Here is a 26256-nt window from a genome sequence, read left to right as displayed (position 1 = left end):
ATGCCGTCATACGATGGCTCTGAGACGTAATATGCCGTCATACGATGACTCTGAGACGTAATATGCCGTCATACGATGGCTCTGAGACGTCATATGCCGTCATACGATGACACCGATACGTAATATGCCGTCATACGATGGCTCCGAGACGTAATATGCCGTCATACGATGACACCGATACGTAATATGCTGTCATACGATGACTCTGAGACGTAATATGCCGTCATACGATGACTCCGAGACGTCATATGCCGTCATACGATGACACCGATACGTAATATGCCGTCATACGATGACTGAGACGTAATATGCCATCATACGATGACTCCGAGACGTAATATGCCGTCATACGATGACTCCGAGACGTAATATGCCATCATACGATGACTCCGAGACGTAATATGCCGTCATACGATGGCTCTGAGACGTAATATGCCGTCATACGATGACACCGATACGTAATATGCCGTCATACGATGGCTCTGAGACGTCATATGCCGTCATACGATGGCTCCGATACGTAATATGCCGTCATACGATGGCTCCGATACGTAATATGCCGTCATACGATGACTCTGAGACGTAATATGCCGTCATACGATGGCTCCGATACGTAATATGCCGTCATACGATGGCTCTGAGACGTAATATGCCGTCATACGATGACTCTGAGACGTAATATGCCGTCATACGATGGCTCTGAGACGTAATATGCCGTCATACGATGACACCGATACGTAATATGCCGTCATACGATGACACGATACATAATATGCCGTCATACGATGACACCGATACGTAATATGCCGTCATACGATGACACCGATACGTAATATGCCGTCATACGATGGCTCCGAGACGTAATATGCCGTCATACGATGGCTCCGAGACGTAATATGCCGTCATACGATGGCTCTGAGACGTAATATGCCGTCATACGATGACACCGATACGTAATATGCCGTCATACGATGACACCGATACGTAATATGCCGTCATACGATGGCTCCGAGACGTAATATGCCGTCATACGATGGCTCCGAGACGTAATATGCCGTCATACGATGGCTCTGAGACGTAATATGCCGTCATACGATGGCTCTGAGACGTAATATGCCGTCATACGATGGCTCCGATACGTAATATGCCGTCATACGATGGCTCTGAGACGTAATATGCCATCATACGATGACTCTGAGACGTAATATGCCGTCATACGATGACTCTGAGACGTAATATGCCGTCATACGATGACTCTGAGACGTAATATGCCGTCATACGATGACTCTGAGACGTAATATGACATCATACGATGACTCTGAGACGTCATATGCCGTCATACGATGACACGATACGTAATATGCCGTCATACGATGACACCGATACGTAATATGCCGTCATACGATGGCTCTGAGATGTCATATGCCGTCATACGATGACTCTGAGACGTAATATGCCATCATACGATGGCTCTGAGACGTAATATGCCGTCATACGATGACACCGATACGTAATATGCCGTCATACGATGACACCGATACGTAATATGCCGTCATACGATGACTCTGAGACGTAATATGCCATCATACGATGACTCTGAGACGTAATATGCCGTCATACGATGACACGATACGTAATATGCCGTCATACGATGACTCTGAGACGTAATATGCCGTCATACGATGACTCTGAGACGTAATATGCCGTCATACGATGGCTCTGAGACGTCATATGCCGTCATACGATGACTCCGAGACGTCATTTGCCGTCATACGATGACACCGATACGTAATATGCTGTCATACGATGACACCGATACGTAATATGCCGTCATACGATGACTCCGAGACGTAATATGCCGTCATACGATGACTCCGAGACGTAATATGCCGTCATACGATGACTCCGAGACGTAATATGCCGTCATACGATGGCTCCGAGACGTCATATGCCGTCATACGATGACTCCGAGACGTCATATGCCGTCATACGATGACACCGATACGTAATATGCCGTCATACGATGGCTCTGAGACGTCATATGCCGTCATACGATGGCTCCGATACGTAATATGCCGTCATACGATGGCTCCGATACGTAATATGCCGTCATACGATGACTCTGAGACGTAATATGCCGTCATACGATGGCTCCGATACGTAATATGCCGTCATACGATGGCTCTGAGACGTAATATGCCGTCATACGATGACTCTGAGACGTAATATGCCGTCATACGATGGCTCTGAGACGTAATATGCCGTCATACGATGACACCGATACGTAATATGCCGTCATACGATGACACGATACATAATATGCCGTCATACGATGACACCGATACGTAATATGCCGTCATACGATGACACCGATACGTAATATGCCGTCATACGATGGCTCCGAGACGTAATATGCCGTCATACGATGGCTCCGAGACGTAATATGCCGTCATACGATGGCTCTGAGACGTAATATGCCGTCATACGATGACACCGATACGTAATATGCCGTCATACGATGACACCGATACGTAATATGCCGTCATACGATGGCTCCGAGACGTAATATGCCGTCATACGATGGCTCCGAGACGTAATATGCCGTCATACGATGGCTCTGAGACGTAATATGCCGTCATACGATGGCTCTGAGACGTAATATGCCGTCATACGATGGCTCCGATACGTAATATGCCGTCATACGATGGCTCTGAGACGTAATATGCCATCATACGATGACTCTGAGACGTAATATGCCGTCATACGATGACTCTGAGACGTAATATGCCGTCATACGATGACTCTGAGACGTAATATGCCGTCATACGATGACTCTGAGACGTAATATGACATCATACGATGACTCTGAGACGTCATATGCCGTCATACGATGACACGATACGTAATATGCCGTCATACGATGACACCGATACGTAATATGCCGTCATACGATGGCTCTGAGATGTCATATGCCGTCATACGATGACTCTGAGACGTAATATGCCGTCATACGATGACACCGATACGTAATATGCCGTCATACGATGACACCGATACGTAATATGCCGTCATACGATGGCTCTGAGATGTCATATGCCGTCATACGATGGCTCTGAGACGTAATATGCCGTCATACGATGACACCGATACGTAATATGCCGTCATACGATGACACCGATACGTAATATGCCGTCATACGATGACTCTGAGACGTAATATGCCATCATACGATGACTCTGAGACGTAATATGCCGTCATACGATGACACGATACGTAATATGCCGTCATACGATGACTCTGAGACGTAATATGCCGTCATACGATGACTCTGAGACGTAATATGCCGTCATACGATGGCTCTGAGACGTCATATGCCGTCATACGATGACTCCGAGACGTCATTTGCCGTCATACGATGACACCGATACGTAATATGCTGTCATACGATGACACCGATACGTAATATGCCGTCATACGATGACTCCGAGACGTAATATGCCGTCATACGATGACTCTGAGACGTAATATGCCGTCATACGATGACTCCGAGACGTAATATGCCGTCATACGATGGCTCTGAGACGTCATATGCCGTCATACGATGACTCCGAGACGTCATATGCCGTCATACGATGACACCGATACGTAATATGCTGTCATACGATGACACCGATACGTAATATGCTGTCATACGATGACACCGATACGTAATATGCCGTCATACGATGACTCTGAGACGTAATATGCCGTCATACGATGACTCCGAGACGTCATATGCCGTCATACGATGACACCGATACGTAATATGCTGTCATACGATGACTCTGAGACGTAATATGCCGTCATACGATGACTCCGAGACGTCATATGCCGTCATACGATGACACCGATACGTAATATGCCGTCATACGATGACTGAGACGTAATATGCCGTCATACGATGACTCCGAGACGTAATATGCCGTCATACGATGACTCCGAGACGTAATATGCCATCATACGATGACTCCGAGACGTAATATGCCGTCATACGATGACTCTGAGACGTAATATGCCGTCATACGATGGCTCTGAGACGTAATATGCCGTCATACGATGACTCTGAGACGTAATATGCCGTCATACGATGACTCTGAGACGTAATATGCCGTCATACGATGACTCTGAGACGTAGTATGCCGTCATACGATGACTCTGAGACGTCACATGCCGTCATATGCCGTCATACGATGGCTCTGAGACGTAATATGCCGTCATACGATGGCTCCGATACGTAATATGCCGTCATACGATGGCTCCGATACGTAATATGCCGTCATACGATGGCTCTGAGACGTAATATTCCGTCATACGATGACTCTGAGACGTAATATGCCGTCATACGATGACTCTGAGACGTCACATGCCGTCATATGCCGTCATACGATGGCTCTGAGACGTAATATGCCGTCATACGATGGCTCTGAGACGTAATATGCCGTCATACGATGACTCTGAGACGTAATATGCCGTCATACGATGGCTCTGAGACGTAATATGCCGTCATACGATGACACCGATACGTAATATGCCGTCATACGATGGCTCTGAGACGTCATATGCCGTCATACGATGACTCTGAGACGTAATATGCCGTCATACGATGACTCTGAGACGTAATATGCCGTCATACGATGACTCTGAGACGTAATATGCCGTCATACGATGGCTCTGAGACGTAATATGCCGTCATACGATGACTCTGAGACGTAATATGCCGTCATACGATGACTCTGAGACGTAATATGCCGTCATACGATGACTCTGAGACGTAATATGCCGTCATACGATGGCTCTGAGACGTAATATGCCGTCATACGATGACTCTGAGACGTAATATGCCGTCATACGATGACTCCGATACGTAATATGCCGTCATACGATGACACGATACATAATATGCCGTCATACGATGACACCGATACGTAATATGCCGTCATACGATGACACCGATACGTAATATGCCGTCATACGATGACTCCGAGACGTCATATGCCGTCATACGATGACTCCGATACGTCATATGCCGTCATACGATGACTCTGAGACGTAATATGCCGTCATACGATGACTCTGAGACGTAATATGCCGTCATACGATGGCTCTGAGACGTAATATGCCGTCATACGATGGCTCCGATACGTAATATGCCGTCATACGATGACACGATACGTAATATGCCGTCATACGATGACACCGATACGTAATATGCTGTCATACGATGACACCGATACGTAATATGCTGTCATACGATGACTCTGAGACGTAATATGCCGTCATACGATGACTCTGAGACGTAATATGCCGTCATACGATGACACCGATACGTAATATGCCGTCATACGATGACACCGATACGTAATATGCTGTCATACGATGACTCTGAGACGTAATATGCCGTCATACGATGACTCTGAGACGTAATATGCCGTCATACGATGGCTCTGAGACGTAATATGCCGTCATACGATGACTCTGAGACGTAATATGCCGTCATACGATGGCTCTGAGACGTCATATGCCGTCATACGATGACACCGATACGTAATATGCCGTCATACGATGGCTCCGAGACGTAATATGCCGTCATACGATGACACCGATACGTAATATGCTGTCATACGATGACTCTGAGACGTAATATGCCGTCATACGATGACTCCGAGACGTCATATGCCGTCATACGATGACACCGATACGTAATATGCCGTCATACGATGACTGAGACGTAATATGCCATCATACGATGACTCCGAGACGTAATATGCCGTCATACGATGACTCCGAGACGTAATATGCCATCATACGATGACTCCGAGACGTAATATGCCGTCATACGATGGCTCTGAGACGTAATATGCCGTCATACGATGACACCGATACGTAATATGCCGTCATACGATGGCTCTGAGACGTCATATGCCGTCATACGATGGCTCCGATACGTAATATGCCGTCATACGATGGCTCCGATACGTAATATGCCGTCATACGATGACTCTGAGACGTAATATGCCGTCATACGATGGCTCCGATACGTAATATGCCGTCATACGATGGCTCTGAGACGTAATATGCCGTCATACGATGACTCTGAGACGTAATATGCCGTCATACGATGGCTCTGAGACGTAATATGCCGTCATACGATGACACCGATACGTAATATGCCGTCATACGATGACACGATACATAATATGCCGTCATACGATGACACCGATACGTAATATGCCGTCATACGATGACACCGATACGTATTATGCCGTCATACGATGGCTCCGAGACGTAATATGCCGTCATACGATGGCTCCGAGACGTAATATGCCGTCATACGATGGCTCTGAGACGTAATATGCCGTCATACGATGACACCGATACGTAATATGCCGTCATACGATGACACCGATACGTAATATGCCGTCATACGATGGCTCCGAGACGTAATATGCCGTCATACGATGGCTCCGAGACGTAATATGCCGTCATACGATGGCTCTGAGACGTAATATGCCGTCATACGATGGCTCTGAGACGTAATATGCCGTCATACGATGGCTCCGATACGTAATATGCCGTCATACGATGGCTCTGAGACGTAATATGCCATCATACGATGACTCTGAGACGTAATATGCCGTCATACGATGACTCTGAGACGTAATATGCCGTCATACGATGACTCTGAGACGTAATATGCCGTCATACGATGACTCTGAGACGTAATATGCCGTCATACGATGACTCTGAGACGTCATATGCCGTCATACGATGACACGATACGTAATATGCCGTCATACGATGACACCGATACGTAATATGCCGTCATACGATGGCTCTGAGATGTCATATGCCGTCATACGATGACTCTGAGACGTAATATGCCATCATACGATGGCTCTGAGACGTAATATGCCGTCATACGATGACACCGATACGTAATATGCCGTCATACGATGACACCGATACGTAATATGCCGTCATACGATGACTCTGAGACGTAATATGCCATCATACGATGACTCTGAGACGTAATATGCCGTCATACGATGACACGATACGTAATATGCCGTCATACGATGACTCTGAGACGTAATATGCCGTCATACGATGGCTCTGAGACGTCATATGCCGTCATACGATGACTCCGAGACGTCATTTGCCGTCATACGATGACACCGATACGTAATATGCTGTCATACGATGACACCGATACGTAATATGCCGTCATACGATGACTCCGAGACGTAATATGCCGTCATACGATGACTCTGAGACGTAATATGCCGTCATACGATGACTCCGAGACGTAATATGCCGTCATACGATGGCTCTGAGACGTCATATGCCGTCATACGATGACTCCGAGACGTCATATGCCGTCATACGATGACACCGATACGTAATATGCTGTCATACGATGACACCGATACGTAATATGCTGTCATACGATGACACCGATACGTAATATGCCGTCATACGATGACTCTGAGACGTAATATGCCGTCATACGATGACTCCGAGACGTCATATGCCGTCATACGATGACACCGATACGTAATATGCTGTCATACGATGACTCTGAGACGTAATATGCCGTCATACGATGACTCCGAGACGTCATATGCCGTCATACGATGACACCGATACGTAATATGCCGTCATACGATGACTGAGACGTAATATGCCATCATACGATGACTCCGAGACGTAATATGCCGTCATACGATGACTCCGAGACGTAATATGCCATCATACGATGACTCCGAGACGTAATATGCCGTCATACGATGACTCTGAGACGTAATATGCCGTCATACGATGGCTCTGAGACATAATATGCCGTCATACGATGACTCTGAGACGTAATATGCCGTCATACGATGACTCTGAGACGTAATATGCCGTCATACGATGACTCTGAGACGTAGTATGCCGTCATACGATGACTCTGAGACGTCACATGCCGTCATATGCCGTCATACGATGGCTCTGAGACGTAATATGCCGTCATACGATGGCTCCGATACGTAATATGCCGTCATACGATGGCTCCGATACGTAATATGCCGTCATACGATGGCTCTGAGACATAATATTCCGTCATACGATGACTCTGAGACGTAATATGCCGTCATACGATGGCTCTGAGACGTAATATGCCGTCATACGATGACACCGATACGTAATATGCCGTCATACGATGACTCTGAGACGTAATATGCTGTCATACGATGGCTCTGAGACGTAATATGCCGTCATACGATGACACGATACATAATATGCCGTCATACGATGGCTCTGAGACGTAATATGCCATCATACGATGGCTCTGAGACGTAATATGCCGTCATACGATGGCTCCGATACGTAATATGCCGTCATACGATGGCTCTGAGACGTAATATGCCGTCATACGATGACACCGATACATAACATGCCTTCATACGATGACACCGATACGTAATATGCCGTCATACGATGACACCGATACGTAATATGCCGTCATACGATGACACCGATACGTAATATGCTGTCATACGATGACACCGATACGTAATATGCCGTCATACGATGACACCGATACGTAATATGCCGTCATACGATGGCTCTGAGACGTAATATGCCGTCATACGATGGCTCCGATACGTAATATGCCATCATACGATGACTCTGAGACGTAATATGCCGTCATACGATGACACCGATACGTAATATGCCGTCATACGATGGCTCTGAGACGTAATATGCCATCATACGATGGCTCCGATACGTAATATGCCGTCATACGATGGCTCTGAGACGTAATATGCCGTCATACGATGACTCTGAGACGTAATATGCCGTCATACGATGACTCTGAGACGTAATATGCCGTCATACGATGGCTCCGATACGTAATATGCCGTCATACAATGGCTCTGAGACGTAATATGCCGTCATACGATGACTCTGAGACGTAATATGCCGTCATACGATGGCTCCGATACGTAATATGCCGTCATACGATGGCTCTGAGACGTAATATGCCGTCATACGATGACTCTGAGACGTAATATGCCGTCATACGATGACTCTGAGACGTAATATGCCGTCATACGATGACTCTGAGACGTAATATGCCGTCATACGATGACACCGATACGTAATATGCCGTCATACGATGACTCTGAGACGTAATATGCCGTCATACGATGACTCTGAGACGTAATATGCCGTCATACGATGGCTCTGAGACGTAATATGCCGTCATACGATGACTCTGAGACGTAATATGCCGTCATACGATGACACCGATACGTAATATGCCGTCATACGATGACTCTGAGACGTAATATGCTGTCATACGATGGCTCTGAGACGTAATATGCCGTCATACGATGACACGATACATAATATGCCGTCATACGATGGCTCTGAGACGTAATATGCCATCATACGATGGCTCTGAGACGTAATATGCCGTCATACGATGGCTCCGATACGTAATATGCCGTCATACGATGGCTCTGAGACGTAATATGCCGTCATACGATGACACCGATACGTAACATGCCTTCATACGATGACACCGATACGTAATATGCCGTCATACGATGACACCGATACGTAATATGCCGTCATACGATGACACCGATACGTAATATGCTGTCATACGATGACACCGATACGTAATATGCCGTCATACGATGACACCGATACGTAATATGCCGTCATACGATGGCTCTGAGACGTAATATGCCGTCATACGATGGCTCCGATACGTAATATGCCATCATACGATGACTCTGAGACGTAATATGCCGTCATACGATGACACCGATACGTAATATGCCGTCATACGATGGCTCTGAGACGTAATATGCCATCATACGATGGCTCCGATACGTAATATGCCGTCATACGATGGCTCTGAGACGTAATATGCCGTCATACGATGACTCTGAGACGTAATATGCCGTCATACGATGACTCTGAGACGTAATATGCCGTCATACGATGGCTCCGATACGTAATATGCCGTCATACAATGGCTCTGAGACGTAATATGCCGTCATACGATGACTCTGAGACGTAATATGCCATCATACGATGACACCGATACGTAATATGCCGTCATACGATGGCTCTGAGACGTAATATGCCGTCATACGATGACTCTGAGACGTAATATGCCGTCATACGATGACACCGATACGTAATATGCTGTCATACGATGACTCTGAGACGTAATATGCCGTCATACGATGGCTCTGAGACGTAATATGCCGTCATACGATGACTCTGAGACGTAATATGCCGTCATACGATGACACGATACGTAATATGCCGTCATACGATGACTCTGAGACGTAATATGCCGTCATACGATGACTCTGAGACGTAATATGCCATCATACGATGACTCTGAGACGTCATATGCCGTCATACGATGACACGATACGTAATATGCCGTCATACGATGACACCGATACGTAATATGCCGTCATACGATGGCTCTGAGATGTCATATGCCGTCATACGATGACACCGATACGTAATATGCCGTCATACGATGACACCGATACGTAATATGCCGTCATACGATGACTCTGAGACGTAATATGCCATCATACGATGACAGAGACGTAATATGTCGTCATACGATGACACGATACGTAATATGCCGTCATACGATGACTCTGAGACGTAATATGCCGTCATACGATGACTCTGAGACGTAATATGCCATCATACGATGACTCTGAGACGTCATATGCCGTCATACGATGACTCTGAGACGTAATATGCCGTCATACGATGGCTCTGAGACGTAATATGCCGTCATACGATGGCTCTGAGACGTAATATGCCGTCATACGATGACACCGATACGTAATATGCCGTCATACGATGACTCTGAGACGTCATATGCCGTCATACGATGACTCTGAGACGTAATATGCCGTCATACGATGGCTCCGATACGTAATATGCCGTCATACGATGGCTCTGAGACGTAATATGCCGTCATACGATGACACCGATACGTAATATGCCGTCATACGATGACTCTGAGACGTAATATGCCATCATACGATGGCTCTGAGACGTAATATGCCGTCATACGATGACACCGATACGTAATATGCCGTCATACGATGACACCGATACGTAATATGCCGTCATACGATGGCTCTGAGATGTCATATGCCGTCATACGATGACTCTGAGACGTCATATGCCGTCATACGATGACACCGATACGTAATATGCCGTCATACGATGGCTCTGAGATGTCATATGCCGTCATACGATGACTCTGAGACGTAATATGCCATCATACGATGGCTCTGAGACGTAATATGCCGTCATACGATGACACCGATACGTAATATGCCGTCATACGATGACACCGATACGTAATATGCCGTCATACGATGGCTCTGAGATGTCATATGCCGTCATACGATGACTCTGAGACGTCATATGCCGTCATACGATGACACCGATACGTAATATGCCGTCATACGATGGCTCTGAGATGTCATATGCCGTCATACGATGACTCCGAGACGTAATATGCCATCATACGATGACACCGATACGTAATATGCTGTCATACGATGACTCTGAGACGTAATATGCCGTCATACGAAGACACCGATACGTAATATGCCGTCATACGATGACTCCGAGACGTAATATGCCGTCATACGATGACACCGATACGTAATATGCTGTCATACGATGACTCTGAGACGTAATATGCCGTCATACGAAGACACCGATACGTAATATGCCGTCATACGATGACTCCGAGACGTAATATGCCGTCATACGATGACACGATATGTAATATGCCGTCATACGAAAACACCGATACGTAATATGCCGTCATACGATGACTCCGAGACGTAATATGCCGTCATACGATGACACGATATGTAATATGCCGTCATACGATGACTCTGAGACGTAATATGCCGTCATACGATGACTCTGAGACGTAATATGCCGTCATACGATGGCTCTGAGACGTAATATGCCGTCATACGATGACTCTGAGACGTAATATGCCGTCATACGATGGCTCCGATACGTAATATGCCGTCATACGATGGCTCTGAGACGTAATATGCCGTCATACGATGACTCTGAGACGTAATATGCCGTCATACGATGACTCTGAGACGTAATATGCCGTCATACGATGACTCTGAGACGTAATATGCCGTCATACGATGACACCGATACGTAATATGCCGTCATACGATGGCTCTGAGACGTAATATGCCGTCATACGATGACTCTGAGACGTAATATGCCGTCATACGATGACACGATACGTAATATGCCGTCATACGATGACACCGATACGTAATATGCCGTCATACGATGACACCGATACGTAATATGCTGTCATACGATGGCTTCGAGACGTCGTATGCCGTCATACGATGACTCCGAGACGTCATATGCCGTCATACGATGACTCCGAGACGTCACATGCCGTCATACGATGACTCTGAGACGTAATATGCCGTCATACGATGGCTCTGAGACGTAATATGCCGTCATACGATGACACCGATACGTAATATGCCGTCATACGATGACTCTGAGACGTAATATGCCGTCATACGATGACTCTGAGACGTAATATGCCGTCATACGATGACACGATACGTAATATGCCGTCATACGATGACACCGATACGTAATATGCCGTCATACGATGACACCGATACGTAATATGCTGTCATACGATGGCTTCGAGACGTCGTATGCCGTCATACGATGACTCCGAGACGTCATATGCCGTCATACGATGACTCCGAGACGTCACATGCCGTCATACGATGACTCCGAGACGTCACATGCCGTCATACGATGACTCTGAGACGTCATATGCCGTCATACGATGACACCGATACGTAATATGCCGTCATACGATGACACCGATACGTAATATGCTGTCATACGATGGCTTCGAGACGTCGTATGCCGTCATACGATGACTCCGAGACGTCATATGCCGTCATACGATGACTCCGAGACGTCACCTGCCGTCATACGATGACTCTGAGACGTAATATGCCGTCATACGATGACTCTGAGACGTAATATGCCGTCATACGATGACTCTGAGACGTAATATGCCGTCATACGATGACTCTGAGACGTAATATGCCATCATACGATGACTCTGAGACGTCATATGCCGTCATACGATGGCGCTGAGATGTCATATGCCGTCATACGATGACTCTGAGACGTCATATGCCGTCATACGATGACACCGATACGTAATATGCCGTCATACGATGGCTCTGAGATGTCATATGCCGTCATACGATGACTCTGAGACGTAATATGCCGTCATACGATTACTCTGAGACGTAATATGCCGTCATACGATGACACGATACGTAATATGCCGTCATACGATGACTCTGAGACGTAATATGCCGTCATACGATGACTCTGAGACGTAATATGCCGTCATACGATGGCTCTGAGACGTAATATGCCGTCATACGATGACTCTGAGACGTAATATGCCGTCATACGATGGCTCTGAGACGTAATATGCCGTCATACGATGACACCGATACGTAATATGCCGTCATACGATGACTCTGAGACGTAATATGCCGTCATACGATGACTCTGAGACGTAATATGCCGTCATACGATGACACCGATACGTAATATGCCGTCATACGATGGCTCTGAGACGTAATATGCCGTCATACGATGACTCTGAGACGTAATATGCCGTCATACGATGACACGATACGTAATATGCCCTCATACGATGACACCGATGCGTAATATGCCGTCATACGATGACTCCGAGACGTCATATGCCGTCATACGATGACTCCGAGACGTCACATGCCGTCATACGATGACTCTGAGACGTAATATGCCGTCATACGATGGCTCTGAGACGTAATATGCCGTCATACGATGACACCGATACGTAATATGCCGTCATACGATGACTCTGAGACGTAATATGCCGTCATACGATGACTCTGAGACGTAATATGCCGTCATACGATGACACCGATACGTAATATGCCGTCATACGATGACTCTGAGACGTAATATGCCGTCATACGATGACTCTGAGACGTAATATGCCGTCATACGATGACACGATACGTAATATGCCGTCATACGATGACTCCGAGACGTCACATGCCGTCATACCATGACTCCGAGACGTCACATGCCGTCATACGATGACACCGATACGTAATATGCCGTCATACGATGACACCGATACGTAATATGCAGTCATACGATGGCTTCGAGACGTCGTATGCCGTCATACGATGACTCCGAGACGTCATATGCCGTCATACGATGACTCCGAGACGTCACATGCCGTCATACGATGACTCCGAGACGTAATATGCCGTCATACGATGACTCTGAGACGTAATATGCCGTCATACGATGACTCTGAGACGTAATATGCCGTCATACGATGACTCTGAGACGTAATATGCCATCATACGATGACTCTGAGACGTCATATGCCGTCATACGATGACTCTGAGACGTAATATGCCGTCATACGATGACTCTGAGACGTAATATGCCGTCATACGATGACTCTGAGACGTAATATGCCATCATACGATGACTCTGAGACGTCATATGCCGTCATACGATGGCTCTGAGACGTAATATGCCGTCATACGATGGCTCTGAGACGTAATATGCCGTCATACGATGGCTCTGAGACGTAATATGCCGTCATACGATGACACCGATACGTAATATGCCGTCATACGATGACTCTGAGACGTAATATGCCGTCATACGATGACTCTGAGACGTAATATGCCGTCATACGATGGCTCTGAGACGTAATATGCCGTCATACGATGACTCTGAGACGTAATATGCCGTCATACGATGACACCGATACGTAATATGCCGTCATACGATGACTCTGAGACGTAATATGCCGTCATACGATGACTCTGAGACGTAATATGCCGTCATACGATGACACCGATACGTAATATGCCGTCATACGATGGCTCTGAGACGTAATATGCCATCATACGATGACTCCGAGACGTAATATGCCGTCATACGATGGCTCCGAGACGTAATATGCCGTCATACGATGGCTCTGAGACGTAATATGCCGTCATACGATGACACCGATACGTAATATGCCGTCATACGATGACTCTGAGACGTAATATGCCGTCATACGATGACTCTGAGACGTAATATGCCGTCATACGATGGCTCCGATACGTAATATGCCGTCATACGATGGCTCTGAGACGTAATATGCCGTCATACGATGACACCGATACGTAATATGCCGTCATACGATGGCTCTGAGACGTAATATGCCGTCATACGATGACACCGATACGTAATATGCCGTCATACGATGACTCTGAGACGTAATATGCCGTCATACGATGACTCTGAGACGTAATATGCCGTCATACGATGACACCGATACGTAATATGCCGTCATACGATGACACCGATACGTAATATGCCGTCATACGATGACTCTGAGACGTAATATGCCGTCATACGATGACTCTGAGACGTAATATGCCGTCATACGATGACACGATACGTAATATGCCGTCATACGATGACACCGATACGTAATATGCCGTCATACGATGGCTCTGAGATGTCATATGCCGTCATACGATGACTCTGAGACGTCATATGCCGTCATACGATGACACCGATACGTAATATGCCGTCATACGATGACACCGATACGTAATATGCCGTCATACGATGACTCTGAGACGTAATATGCCGTCATGCGATGGCTCTGAGATGTCATATGCCGTCATACGATGACTCTGAGACGTCATATGCCGTCATACGATGACACCGATACGTAATATGCCGTCATACGATGACACCGATACGTAATATGCCGTCATACGATGGCTCTGAGATGTCATATGCCGTCATACGATGACACCGATACGTAATATGCCGTCATACGATGACTCTGAGACGTAATATGCCGTCATACGATGACTCTGAGACGTAATATGCCGTCATACGATGACACCGATACGTAATATGCCGTCATACGATGACACCGATACGTAATATGCCGTCATACGATGACTCTGAGACGTAATATGCCGTCATACGATGACTCTGAGACGTAATATGCCGTCATACGATGACACGATACGTAATATGCCGTCATACGATGACACCGATACGTAATATGCCGTCATACGATGGCTCTGAGATGTCATATGCCGTCATACGATGACTCTGAGACGTCATATGCCGTCATACGATGACACCGATACGTAATATGCCGTCATACGATGACACCGATACGTAATATGCCGTCATGCGATGGCTCTGAGATGTCATATGCCGTCATACGATGACTCTGAGACGTCATATGCCGTCATACGATGACACCGATACGTAATATGCCGTCATACGATGACACCGATACGTAATATGCCGTCATACGATGGCTCTGAGATGTCATATGCCGTCATACGAAGACTCTGAGACGTAATATGCCATCATACGATGACACCGATACGTAATATGCCGTCATACGATGACTCTGAGACGTAATATGACATCATACGATGGCTCTGAGACGTAATATGCCGTCATACGATGACTCTGAGACGTCATATGCCGTCATACGATGACACCGATACGTAATATGCCGTCATACGATGACACCGATACGTAATATGCCGTCATACGATGGCTCTGAGATGTCATATGCCGTCATACGAAGACTCTGAGACGTAATATGCCATCATACGATGACACCGATACGTAATATTCCGTCATACGATGACTCTGAGACGTAATATGCCGTCATACGATGGCTCTGAGACGTAATATGCCGTCATACGATGGCTCTGAGACGTAATATGCCGTCATACGATGACTCTGAGACGTAATATGCCGTCATACGATGGCTCTGAGACGTAATATGCCGTCATACGATGACACCGATACGTAATATGCCGTCATACGATGGCTCTGAGACGTAATATGCCGTCATACGATGACACCGATACGTAATATGCCGTCATACGATGACTCTGAGACGTAATATGCCGTCATACGATGACACGATACGTAATATGCCGTCATACGATGACACCGATACGTAATATGCCGTCATACGATGGCTCTGAGATGTCATATGCCGTCATACGATGACTCTGAGACGTCATATGCCGTCATACGATGACACCGATACGTAATATGCCGTCATACGATGACACCGATACGTAATATGCTGTCATACGATGGCTCCGAGACGTCACATGCCGTCATACGATGACACCGATACGTAATATGCCGTCATACGATGGCTCCGAGACGTAATATGCCGTCATACGATGACTCTGAGACGTCACATGCCGTCATACGATGGCTCTGAGACGTAATATGCCGTCATACGATGACTCTGAGACGTAATATGCCGTCATACGTGTACCGAAATCTGAAAAACTGATCTGGGCTGCCACATCTACTGTAAGTATGAAAAAAATGAGAATTTTTTTTCTCTTCAAATAAAAACAAATAATTCAAAGCAAAGTCTCCTGTAATTTTAATAAAAAGGAGGAAGGATAAATAGAAAATAGATTTATTAAAAACTCAAGTTTTCTAAGATTAGGGAAATTATTTTATTTATCATGATGAATGTTTCTGAAAAAATGGGAAAAGAATAAAGATCTGTTTTCTGAGGAATATAAGAAACATCATTAAAACAGTAACGGTTCATGATATGGACACTTAAATTAGATTATATTTCATATTAAGATTTTTATCTTAAATGTATAAGTCCCTTCGTCAGAGAGTAATTAAATATTGATTTCATCAGTTTCTCATAATTTGTTCTCACATTAATGAGAAAAACTGTTTTCTTTACAAAGGAACATTTTATCATCAGTGAGATCATCATGTGTTCATGTTCATGTTTATGCATTTAGCAGACGCTTTTATCCAACTTACAGTTAGGCAGATAGGGTAAGAGGCCTAAAGACCCCTACTGGAGACAGTACCTTTCATGCAGGGGATTTGAACCCAGAGCTCCCACTTGAAAGGTGGCAATCATACCACTACACAAAATCACAATGTTCTAAAGAGGAAACCTCCAGAGATCCAGTTTGTTTCCTCTGAGACTCAGCCCCAATAACCTCATCACCCTCCTCACCTCAGCCCTGTCAGGTGACCCAGGTGTGTCTGTTGTCTCACCTGTGCAGGTGTACATCACAGCCGGTCAGTCGTTCGAGCTGGAGTCGAAGCTGCGGCGGCTGGAGCAGAGCGCCAAGAATCACTTTGGGGGGGCGACAGACTCTGAGCTGTCGGAGCTGGAGGACGTGGTGGCGCTGACCGCTGCCAGGGTTCAGAGCGCAGAGAGTGAGGTGGGCGGAGCTTCTGATGCCTTACTGTAGGAGAACATTCACACCGCTCTGACCGATGACATCTCTTCTGATGATTCTGTTTCCTCTGCAGGTGTCTGACATCGAAAATAAAATCGCTGCTCTGAGCGCTGGAGGATCCAAGAAGAAGGTCAGTGTGAGAGAAAACTCTATCTGTATCTGGTCTGATGAGCACGACTGTGGCTCAGGCCCGTCAGACCTCAGCAGGTGTACGTATGCAGGGAGCTCCTGAGTGTTTGCAGAAGGTCAGCAGGAGGAGGTTGGAGGTCTCATGGAGGAGATCAGTCTGGTTGGAGGTCTCATGGAGGAGATCAGTCTGGTTGGAGGTCTCATGGAGAGTTCAGTCTGGTTGGAGGTCTCATGGAGGAGATCAGTCTGGTTGGAGGTCTCATGGAGAGTTCAGTCTGGTTGGAGGTCTCATGGGGAGATCAGTCTGGTTGGAGGTCTCATGGACAGATCAGTCTGGTTGGAGGTCTCATGGACAGATCAGTCTGGTTGGAGGTCTCATGGACAGATCAGTCTGGTTGGAGGTCTCATGGAGGAGATCAGTCTGGTTGGAGGTCTCATGGAGAGTTCAGTCTGGTTGGAGGTCTCATGGAGGAGATCAGTCTGGTTGCAGGTCTCATGGGGAGATCAGTCTGGTTGCAGGTCTCATAGAGGAGATCAGTCTCGTTGGAGGTCTCATAGAGGAGATCAGTCTGGTTGGAGGTCTCATGGGGAGATCAGTCTGGTTGGAGGTCTCATGGAGGAGATCAGTCTGGTTGGAGGTCTCATGGAGAGTTCAGTCTGGTTGGAGGTCTCATAGAGGAGATCAGTCTGGTTGGAGGTCTCATGGGGAGATCAGTCTGGTTGGAGGTCTCATGGACAGATCAGTCTGGTTGGGGGTCTCATGGACAGATCAGTCTGGTTGGAGGTCTCATGGGGAGATCAGTCTGGTTGGAGGTCTCATGGAGGAGATCAGTCTGGTTGGAGGTCTCATGGGGAGATCAGTCTGGTTGGAGGTCTCATGGGGAGATCAGTCTGGTTGGAGGTCTCATGGGGAGATCAGTCTGGTTGCAGGTCTCATGGGGAGATCAGTCTGGTTGGAGGTCTCATGGGGAGATCAGTCTGGTTGGAGGTCTCATGGACAGATCAGTCTGGTTGGAGGTCTCATGGGGAGATCAGTCTGGTTGGAGGTCTCGTGGGGGAGATCAGTCTGGTTGGAGGTCTCATGGGGAGATCAGTCTGGTTGGAGGTCTCATGGAGGAGATCAGTCTGGTTGGAGGTCTCATGGAGGAGATCAGTCTGGTTGGAGGTCTCATGGAGGAGATCAGTCTGGTTGGAGGTCTCATGGAGAGTTCAGTCTGGTTGGAGGTCTCATGGGGAGATCAGTCTGGTTGGAGGTCTCATGGGGAGATCAGTCTGGTTGGAGGTCTCATGGGGAGATCAGTCTGGTTGGAGGTCTCATGGGGAGATCAGTCTGGTTGCAGGTCTCATGGGGAGATCAGTCTGGTTGGAGGTCTCATGGGGGAGATCAGTCTGGTTGGAGGTCTCATGGACAGATCAGTCTGGTTGGAGGTCTCATGGGGAGATCAGTCTGGTTGGAGGTCTCATAGAGGAGATCAGTCTGGTTGGAGGTCTCATGGAGGAGATCAGTCTGGTTGGAGGTCTCATGGAGGAGATCAGTCTGGTTGGAGGTCTCATGGAGGAGATCAGTCTGGTTGGAGGTCTCATGGGGAGATCAGTCTGGTTGGAGGTCTCATGGACAGATCAGTCTGGTTGGAGGTCTCATGGGGAGATCAGTCTGGTTGGAGGTCTCATGGAGGAGATCAGTCTGGTTGGAGGTCTCATGGAGGAGATCAGTCTGGTTGGAGGTCTCATGGAGAGTTCAGTCTGGTTGGAGGTCTCATGGGGAGATCAGTCTGGTTGGAGGTCTCATGGGGAGATCAGTCTGGTTGGAGGTCTCATGGAGAGTTCAGTCTGGTTGGAGGTCTCATGGGGGAGATCAGTCTGGTTGGAGGTCTCATGGAGGAGATCAGTCTGGTTGGAGGTCTCATGGAGGAGATCAGTCTGGTTGGAGGTCTCATGGAGAGTTCAGTCTGGTTGGAGGTCTCATGGGGAGATCAGTCTGGTTGGAGGTCTCATGGGGAGATCAGTCTGGTTGGAGGTCTCATGGAGGAGATCAGTCTGGTTGGAGGTCTCATGGAGAGTTCAGTCTGGTTGGAGGTCTCATGGGGGAGATCAGTCTGGTTGGAGGTCTCATGGGGGAGATCAGTCTGGTTGGAGGTCTCATGGAGAGTTCAGTCTGGTTGGAGGTCTCATGGAGGAGATCAGTCTGGTTGGAGGTCTCATGGGGAGATCAGTCTGGTTGGAGGTCTCATGGAGGAGATCAGTCTGGTTGGAGGTCTCATGGAGGAGATCAGTCTGGTTGGAGGTCTCATGGAGAGTTCAGTCTGGTTGGAGGTCTCATGGAGGAGATCAGTCTGGTTGGAGGTCTCATGGAGGAGATCAGTCTGGTTGGAGGTCTCATGGGGAGATCAGTCTGGTTGCAGGTCTCATGGGGAGATCAGTCTGGTTGCAGGTCTCATAGAGGAGATCAGTCTCGTTGGAGGTCTCATGGAGAGTTCAGTCTGGTTGGAGGTCTCATGGGGAGATCAGTCTGGTTGGAGGTCTCATGGAGGAGATCAGTCTGGTTGGAGGTCTCATGGAGAGTTCAGTCTGGTTGGAGGTCTCATGGAGGAGATCAGTCTGGTTGGAGGTCTCATAGAGGAGATCAGTCTGGTTGGAGGTCTCATGGGGAGATCAGTCTGGTTGCAGGTCTCATGGGGAGATCAGTCTGGTTGCAGGTCTCATGGGGAGATCAGTCTGGTTGCAGGTCTCATAGAGGAGATCAGTCTCGTTGGAGGTCTCATAGAGGAGATCAGTCTGGTTGGAGGTCTCATGGAGGAGATCAGTCTGGTTGGAGGTCTCATGGAGAGATCAGTCTGGTTGCAGGTCTCATGGGGAGATCAGTCTGGTTGCAGGTCTCATAGAGGAGATCAGTCTGGTTGGAGGTCTCATGGGGGAGATCAGTCTGGTTGGAGGTCTCATGGAGAGTTCAGTCTGGTTGGAGGTCTCATGGAGGAGATCAGTCTGGTTGCAGGTCTCATGGACAGATCAGTCTGGTTGGAGGTCTCATGGGGAGATCAGTCTGGTTGGAGGTCTCATGGAGAGTTCAGTCTGGTTGGAGGTCTCATGGAGGAGATCAGTCTGGTTGCAGGTCTCATGGACAGATCAGTCTGGTTGGAGGTCTCATGGGGAGATCAGTCTGGTTGGAGGTTTCATGGGGGAGATCAGTCTGGTTGGAGGTCTCATGGAGGAGATCAGTCTGGTTGGAGGTCTCATGGGGAGATCAGTCTGGTTGGAGGTTTCATGGGGGAGATCAGTCTGGTTGGAGGTCTCATGGGGAGATCAGTCTGGTTGGAGGTCTCATGGACAGATCAGTCTGGTTGCAGGTCTCATGGGGAGATCAGTCTGGTTGCAGGTCTCATGGGGAGATCAGTCTGGTTGCAGGTCTCATAGAGGAGATCAGTCTGGTTGGAGGTCTCATAGAGGAGATCAGTCTGGTTGGAGGTCTCATGGAGGAGATCAGTCTGGTTGGAGGTCTCATGGGGAGATCAGTCTGGTTGCAGGTCTCATGGAGGAGATCAGTCTGGTTGGAGGTCTCATGGGGAGATCAGTCTGGTTGCAGGTCTCATGGGGAGATCAGTCTGGTTGGAGGTCTCATGGGGAGATCAGTCTGGTTGCAGGTCTCATGGGGAGATCAGTCTGGTTGCAGGTCTCATGGGGAGATCAGTCTGGTTGGAGGTCTCATGGAGGAGATCAGTCTGGTTGGAGGTCTCATGGGGAGATCAGTCTGGTTGCAGGTCTCATGGGGAGATCAGTCTGGTTGGAGGTCTCATAGAGGAGATCAGTCTGGTTGGAGGTCTCATGGGGAGATCAGTCTGGTTGCAGGTCTCATGGGGAGATCAGTCTGGTTGCAGGTCTCATAGAGGAGATAAGTCTGGTTGGAGGTCTCATGGGGGAGATCAGTCTGGTTGGAGGTCTCATGGGGAGATCAGTCTGGTTGCAGGTCTCATAGAGGAGATCAGTCTGGTTGGAGGTCTCATGGGGGAGATCAGTCTGGTTGCAGGTCTCATAGAGGAGATCAGTCTGGTTGGAGGTCTCATGGGGGAGATCAGTCTGGTTGCAGGTCTCATAGAGGAGATCAGTCTGGTTGGAGGTCTCATGGGGGAGATCAGTCTGGTTGGAGGTCTCATGGGGAGATCAGTCTGGTTGCAGGTCTCATAGAGGAGATCAGTCTGGTTGGAGGTCTCATGGACAGATCAGTCTGGTTGGAGGTCTCATGGGGAGATCAGTCTGGTTTTAGGTCTCATGGGGAGATCAGTCTGGTTGGAGGTCTCATGGGGGAGATCAGTCTGGTTGGAGGTCTCATGGACAGATCAGTCTGGTTGGAGGTCTCATGGGGAGATCAGTCTGGTTTTAGGTCTCATGGGGAGATCAGTCTGGTTGGAGGTCTCATGGGGAGATCAGTCTGGTTGGAGGTCTCATGGGGAGATCAGTCTGGTTGCAGGTCTCATAGAGGAGATCAGTCTGGTTGGAGGTCTCATGGGGGAGATCAGTCTGGTTGGAGGTCTCATGGACAGATCAGTCTGGTTGGAGGTCTCATGGGGGAGATCAGTCTGGTTGGAGGTCTCATGGGGAGATCAGTCTGGTTGGAGGTCTCATGGGGAGATCAGTCTGGTTGGAGGTCTCATGGGGGAGATCAGTCTGGTTGGAGGTCTCATGGGGGAGATCAGTCTGGTTGGAGCTCTCATGGGGGAGATCAGTCTGGTTGGAGGTCTCATGGAGAGTTCAGTCTGGTTGGAGGTCTCATGGAGGAGATCAGTCTGGTTGGAGGTCTCATGGAGGAGATCAGTCTGGTTGTTAAGGCTCTATTTCACTTTGAGTTTAAATGTTCTGAGTTTAGTTTTCTGTTGAACTGTTAAAGAACAGTTTATTTCAGCATTATCTGAACTGAACATTTGTAATATAAAACTTTGATTAAGACTTATTTCCGAATAAATCAAAGTGTTCTCTGGAAGGATCCCTCTGGGACTGCTTTGGTCATATGGAGGCAACCCAAAGTGAAACCTTTCACCTCCATACACTTAAAATACAAGAAAAGGATGATTTGATGCAGGAAATGATACCAATTTGTTTTCCTGACCCTAAACAATCAATTTTAAGTAACTACACCAAACATCTGAAGACAAAAGTTTCAAAGTACAGAAAACACCGGATCTAACCTCCAGTTACAGACTTTTTCTCCTCTCAGCTGTGTTCCCATTCAGTTTGACAGAGATTGGAGATTCCTCTGAGCGGTTACTGTGGCACTTAATGCTGCTGCTTTGCTAGCCGGGGCGGGATCGCTGTCCCAACACTGTTAAGATCTAAATAAAATCAGCACAGCATCTTCATGTGGCTGAGCTTCTACAGGGGCACCTTTAAGATGAGAGAGGGAGAATGATGCAATAAGGTGCTGAACTCAACAGAAAAACAACATTCAACTCTCCAGAACAATGACTCGGAGTCGAACAAGTAGGGTTTGAACCATTGTTAGTAGTTTACTGGGTTTAAGCACTCTGTCAACAGGACCTCCAACTCAGCTCCCCACTACTGAGCAGAAACTACATGAAGTCACATCCGCGGGAGGTCAAAGGTCACATAAGGAATAAAGAGCTTAACAGAAGCTTTATTTAAGAGAATAAACCAAAAGCACAGAAAACCATGAACTAATACTGGGAGAAACAAAAGGAGAAACTACAGAGCATAAGTATGAAGCTGTAACAAAGGCTGAGCTCAGCAGGAATACTGAAGAAGGACGAATGAGGAAGTCGCTCATTGAGTTGTACAGAGGATGGATTTTCAGTGAAAATATATTTTTAATAAATCTGTGACACAAGCAGAAAACTTCAGGTAATAAATCACATGACAGCAGCACCAGCTGAGTAGGATCGGCTGCTCACGCTTCAGCTGGTGAATATGTGGCCTGTCCCGCTCCAGCATTTAACCCACAGCTTCCACCAGTGGCTGGTGGAAAGGCTTCAGCTCTGCACTGGTTCTCCTGTTAGTTAGAGATCCACAGGTCAGCACTCCTCCTCCTCTGCCCCCCAGGGGTCCATTCTGGGCCTCTTCTGTTCATACATGCCACCTCAACAGAATGAGAAATCTAATCTTTGACCTTTACCCTCCTCTGAGATCCGGGGAGTCCCTTCAGACTCGCCCCCACAGCCAGCCTGGACCTCACCTCATATCTGATATAATCTGGGCGTTATTTCTGGTTCTGAGTTCTGCTTTGATCAGAAAATCTGTTACCATCTTAGAATGATCTCTAAAATAAAGCCGTCACAGTCTGGGGTCACTGTGCACCATCAAAGCTGAATCATAGCCTCTACCCTCCCCCGGTCCCTGGCATCACGCCTTCAGGCAGTCCAGAACACAGTGGGTCATGTAACCCTGCAGCCTCTCCACTGGCTGCTGTTCCTCACAGGGTCCACTTCCACATCTCATTGTTTTAAAGCCCTAAATGGCTCCGCCCTCCACCTCTGACCTCACCAGATTGTATCGCAGTCTCAGATGAACAATGCAGATGGTTCCTACAGATTCTGGCTCGTGAATATAAAACACCTCTGTTTGTGTGAAACTCTGCAGGTTTCTGGGTCCCATCACAGGAAAAAGACCACACAAGAGCTCTCCAGTAAGTCACATTTCTGCATGTTTCAGATGCATTTCACTGATGAAGTTCTGTTCTTCCATGTTTCATGTCAGAATGACTCAGTTGGACATGATCGTGTTGTTGTTGTTGACAGAGTCCAACGGCGCTCAGTGGAGGTCCAGCAAGATGTTCTGAACTTGCTCCTCATCACAACAGAAGAAAACGCAGCCAGAAACAACTCTGTGACACGAAAACTGCATTTTATGAAGAAAAGATCAAACGAAGCGTTTTAAAACATGTTCTAAACTGAAATTAACATTAAGACATAGATCATAAAGTAAGAAGAAATGACAGCTGGAACACGTCTGGAACAGAGATCAGACCGTGGGGGGGGGGGGCATGTACACTCATCACTGATTAAGGATTTGATTTGAAGTGATTTCATAATAGCAGTTATAACAGAAGTAGAATGGATGAAATTAAACTTTGATCAAGCCATTTAAGGAACATTATTTCTATCCATGAACGTGATGCTGAACACACAGCAGAGAAAAGTCTGAGCTCAGGGCTTTCATGCATTTCCAGAAGTGGACCTTCTCTCAGATGATCTACTGATGGAAATGTTAAGCAGGCCGAGGCCTCGCTTTCATCCATCAGGTCACTGTGAGCGTTCATAAAGGCCAAATGTGTCACACAGCCAGGTTTTCAGCCTGCTAAAGGCTGAGAAACAGCGCTCAGATGCAGCGAAAGAGGGTTGGGTTAGGGTTAGGGAGTGAGTGGGTTAGGGTTAGGGAGCGGGTTAGGGTTAGGGAGTGAGTGGGTTAGGGTTAGGGAGCGGGTTAGGGTTAGGGAGTGAGTGGGTTAGGGTTAGGGAGTGAGTGGGTTAGGGAGCGGGTTAGGGTTAGGGAGTGAGTGGGTTAGGGTTAGGGAGTGAGTGGGTTAGGGAGTGAGTGGGTTAGGGTTAGGGCTTCATGAGCTTCTCCATCTCTGACGGGCTGCAGAGTTTGGGGCTGCAGGGGCTGCAGGGTTTGGGGCTGCAGGGTTTGGGGCTGCAGGGGCTGCAGG

The 26256-nt window shown here is 47.4% G+C and overlaps 1 protein-coding gene across 1 annotated transcript in view; it reads left to right on the top strand.

The window, feature by feature from the left end:
* Positions 1–25937, top strand: part of mlpha (melanophilin a) — a 49811-nt gene extending 23874 nt beyond the window's left edge. Inside the window, exons 11-14 of the mRNA XM_072379581.1 lie at positions 18297–18458; positions 18550–18606; positions 25188–25233; positions 25346–25937. Of these exons, the coding sequence (XP_072235682.1) occupies positions 18297–18458; positions 18550–18606; positions 25188–25233; positions 25346–25386 (306 nt within the window). The 3' untranslated portion in view covers positions 25387–25937. The remainder of the gene's footprint in view (positions 1–18296; positions 18459–18549; positions 18607–25187; positions 25234–25345) is intronic.
* The last annotated feature ends 319 nt before the right edge of the window (positions 25938–26256 follow it).

Source organism: Leuresthes tenuis, unplaced genomic scaffold, assembly GCF_036924035.1.
Source record: "Leuresthes tenuis unplaced genomic scaffold, fLeuTen1.0.hap1 SCAF_1, whole genome shotgun sequence".
In the NCBI taxonomy this organism is placed as follows: Eukaryota; Metazoa; Chordata; class Actinopteri; order Atheriniformes; family Atherinopsidae; genus Leuresthes; species Leuresthes tenuis.
Note: the sequence above shows the minus strand (reverse complement) of the source record. Positions and strands in the feature narration are given on the sequence as shown.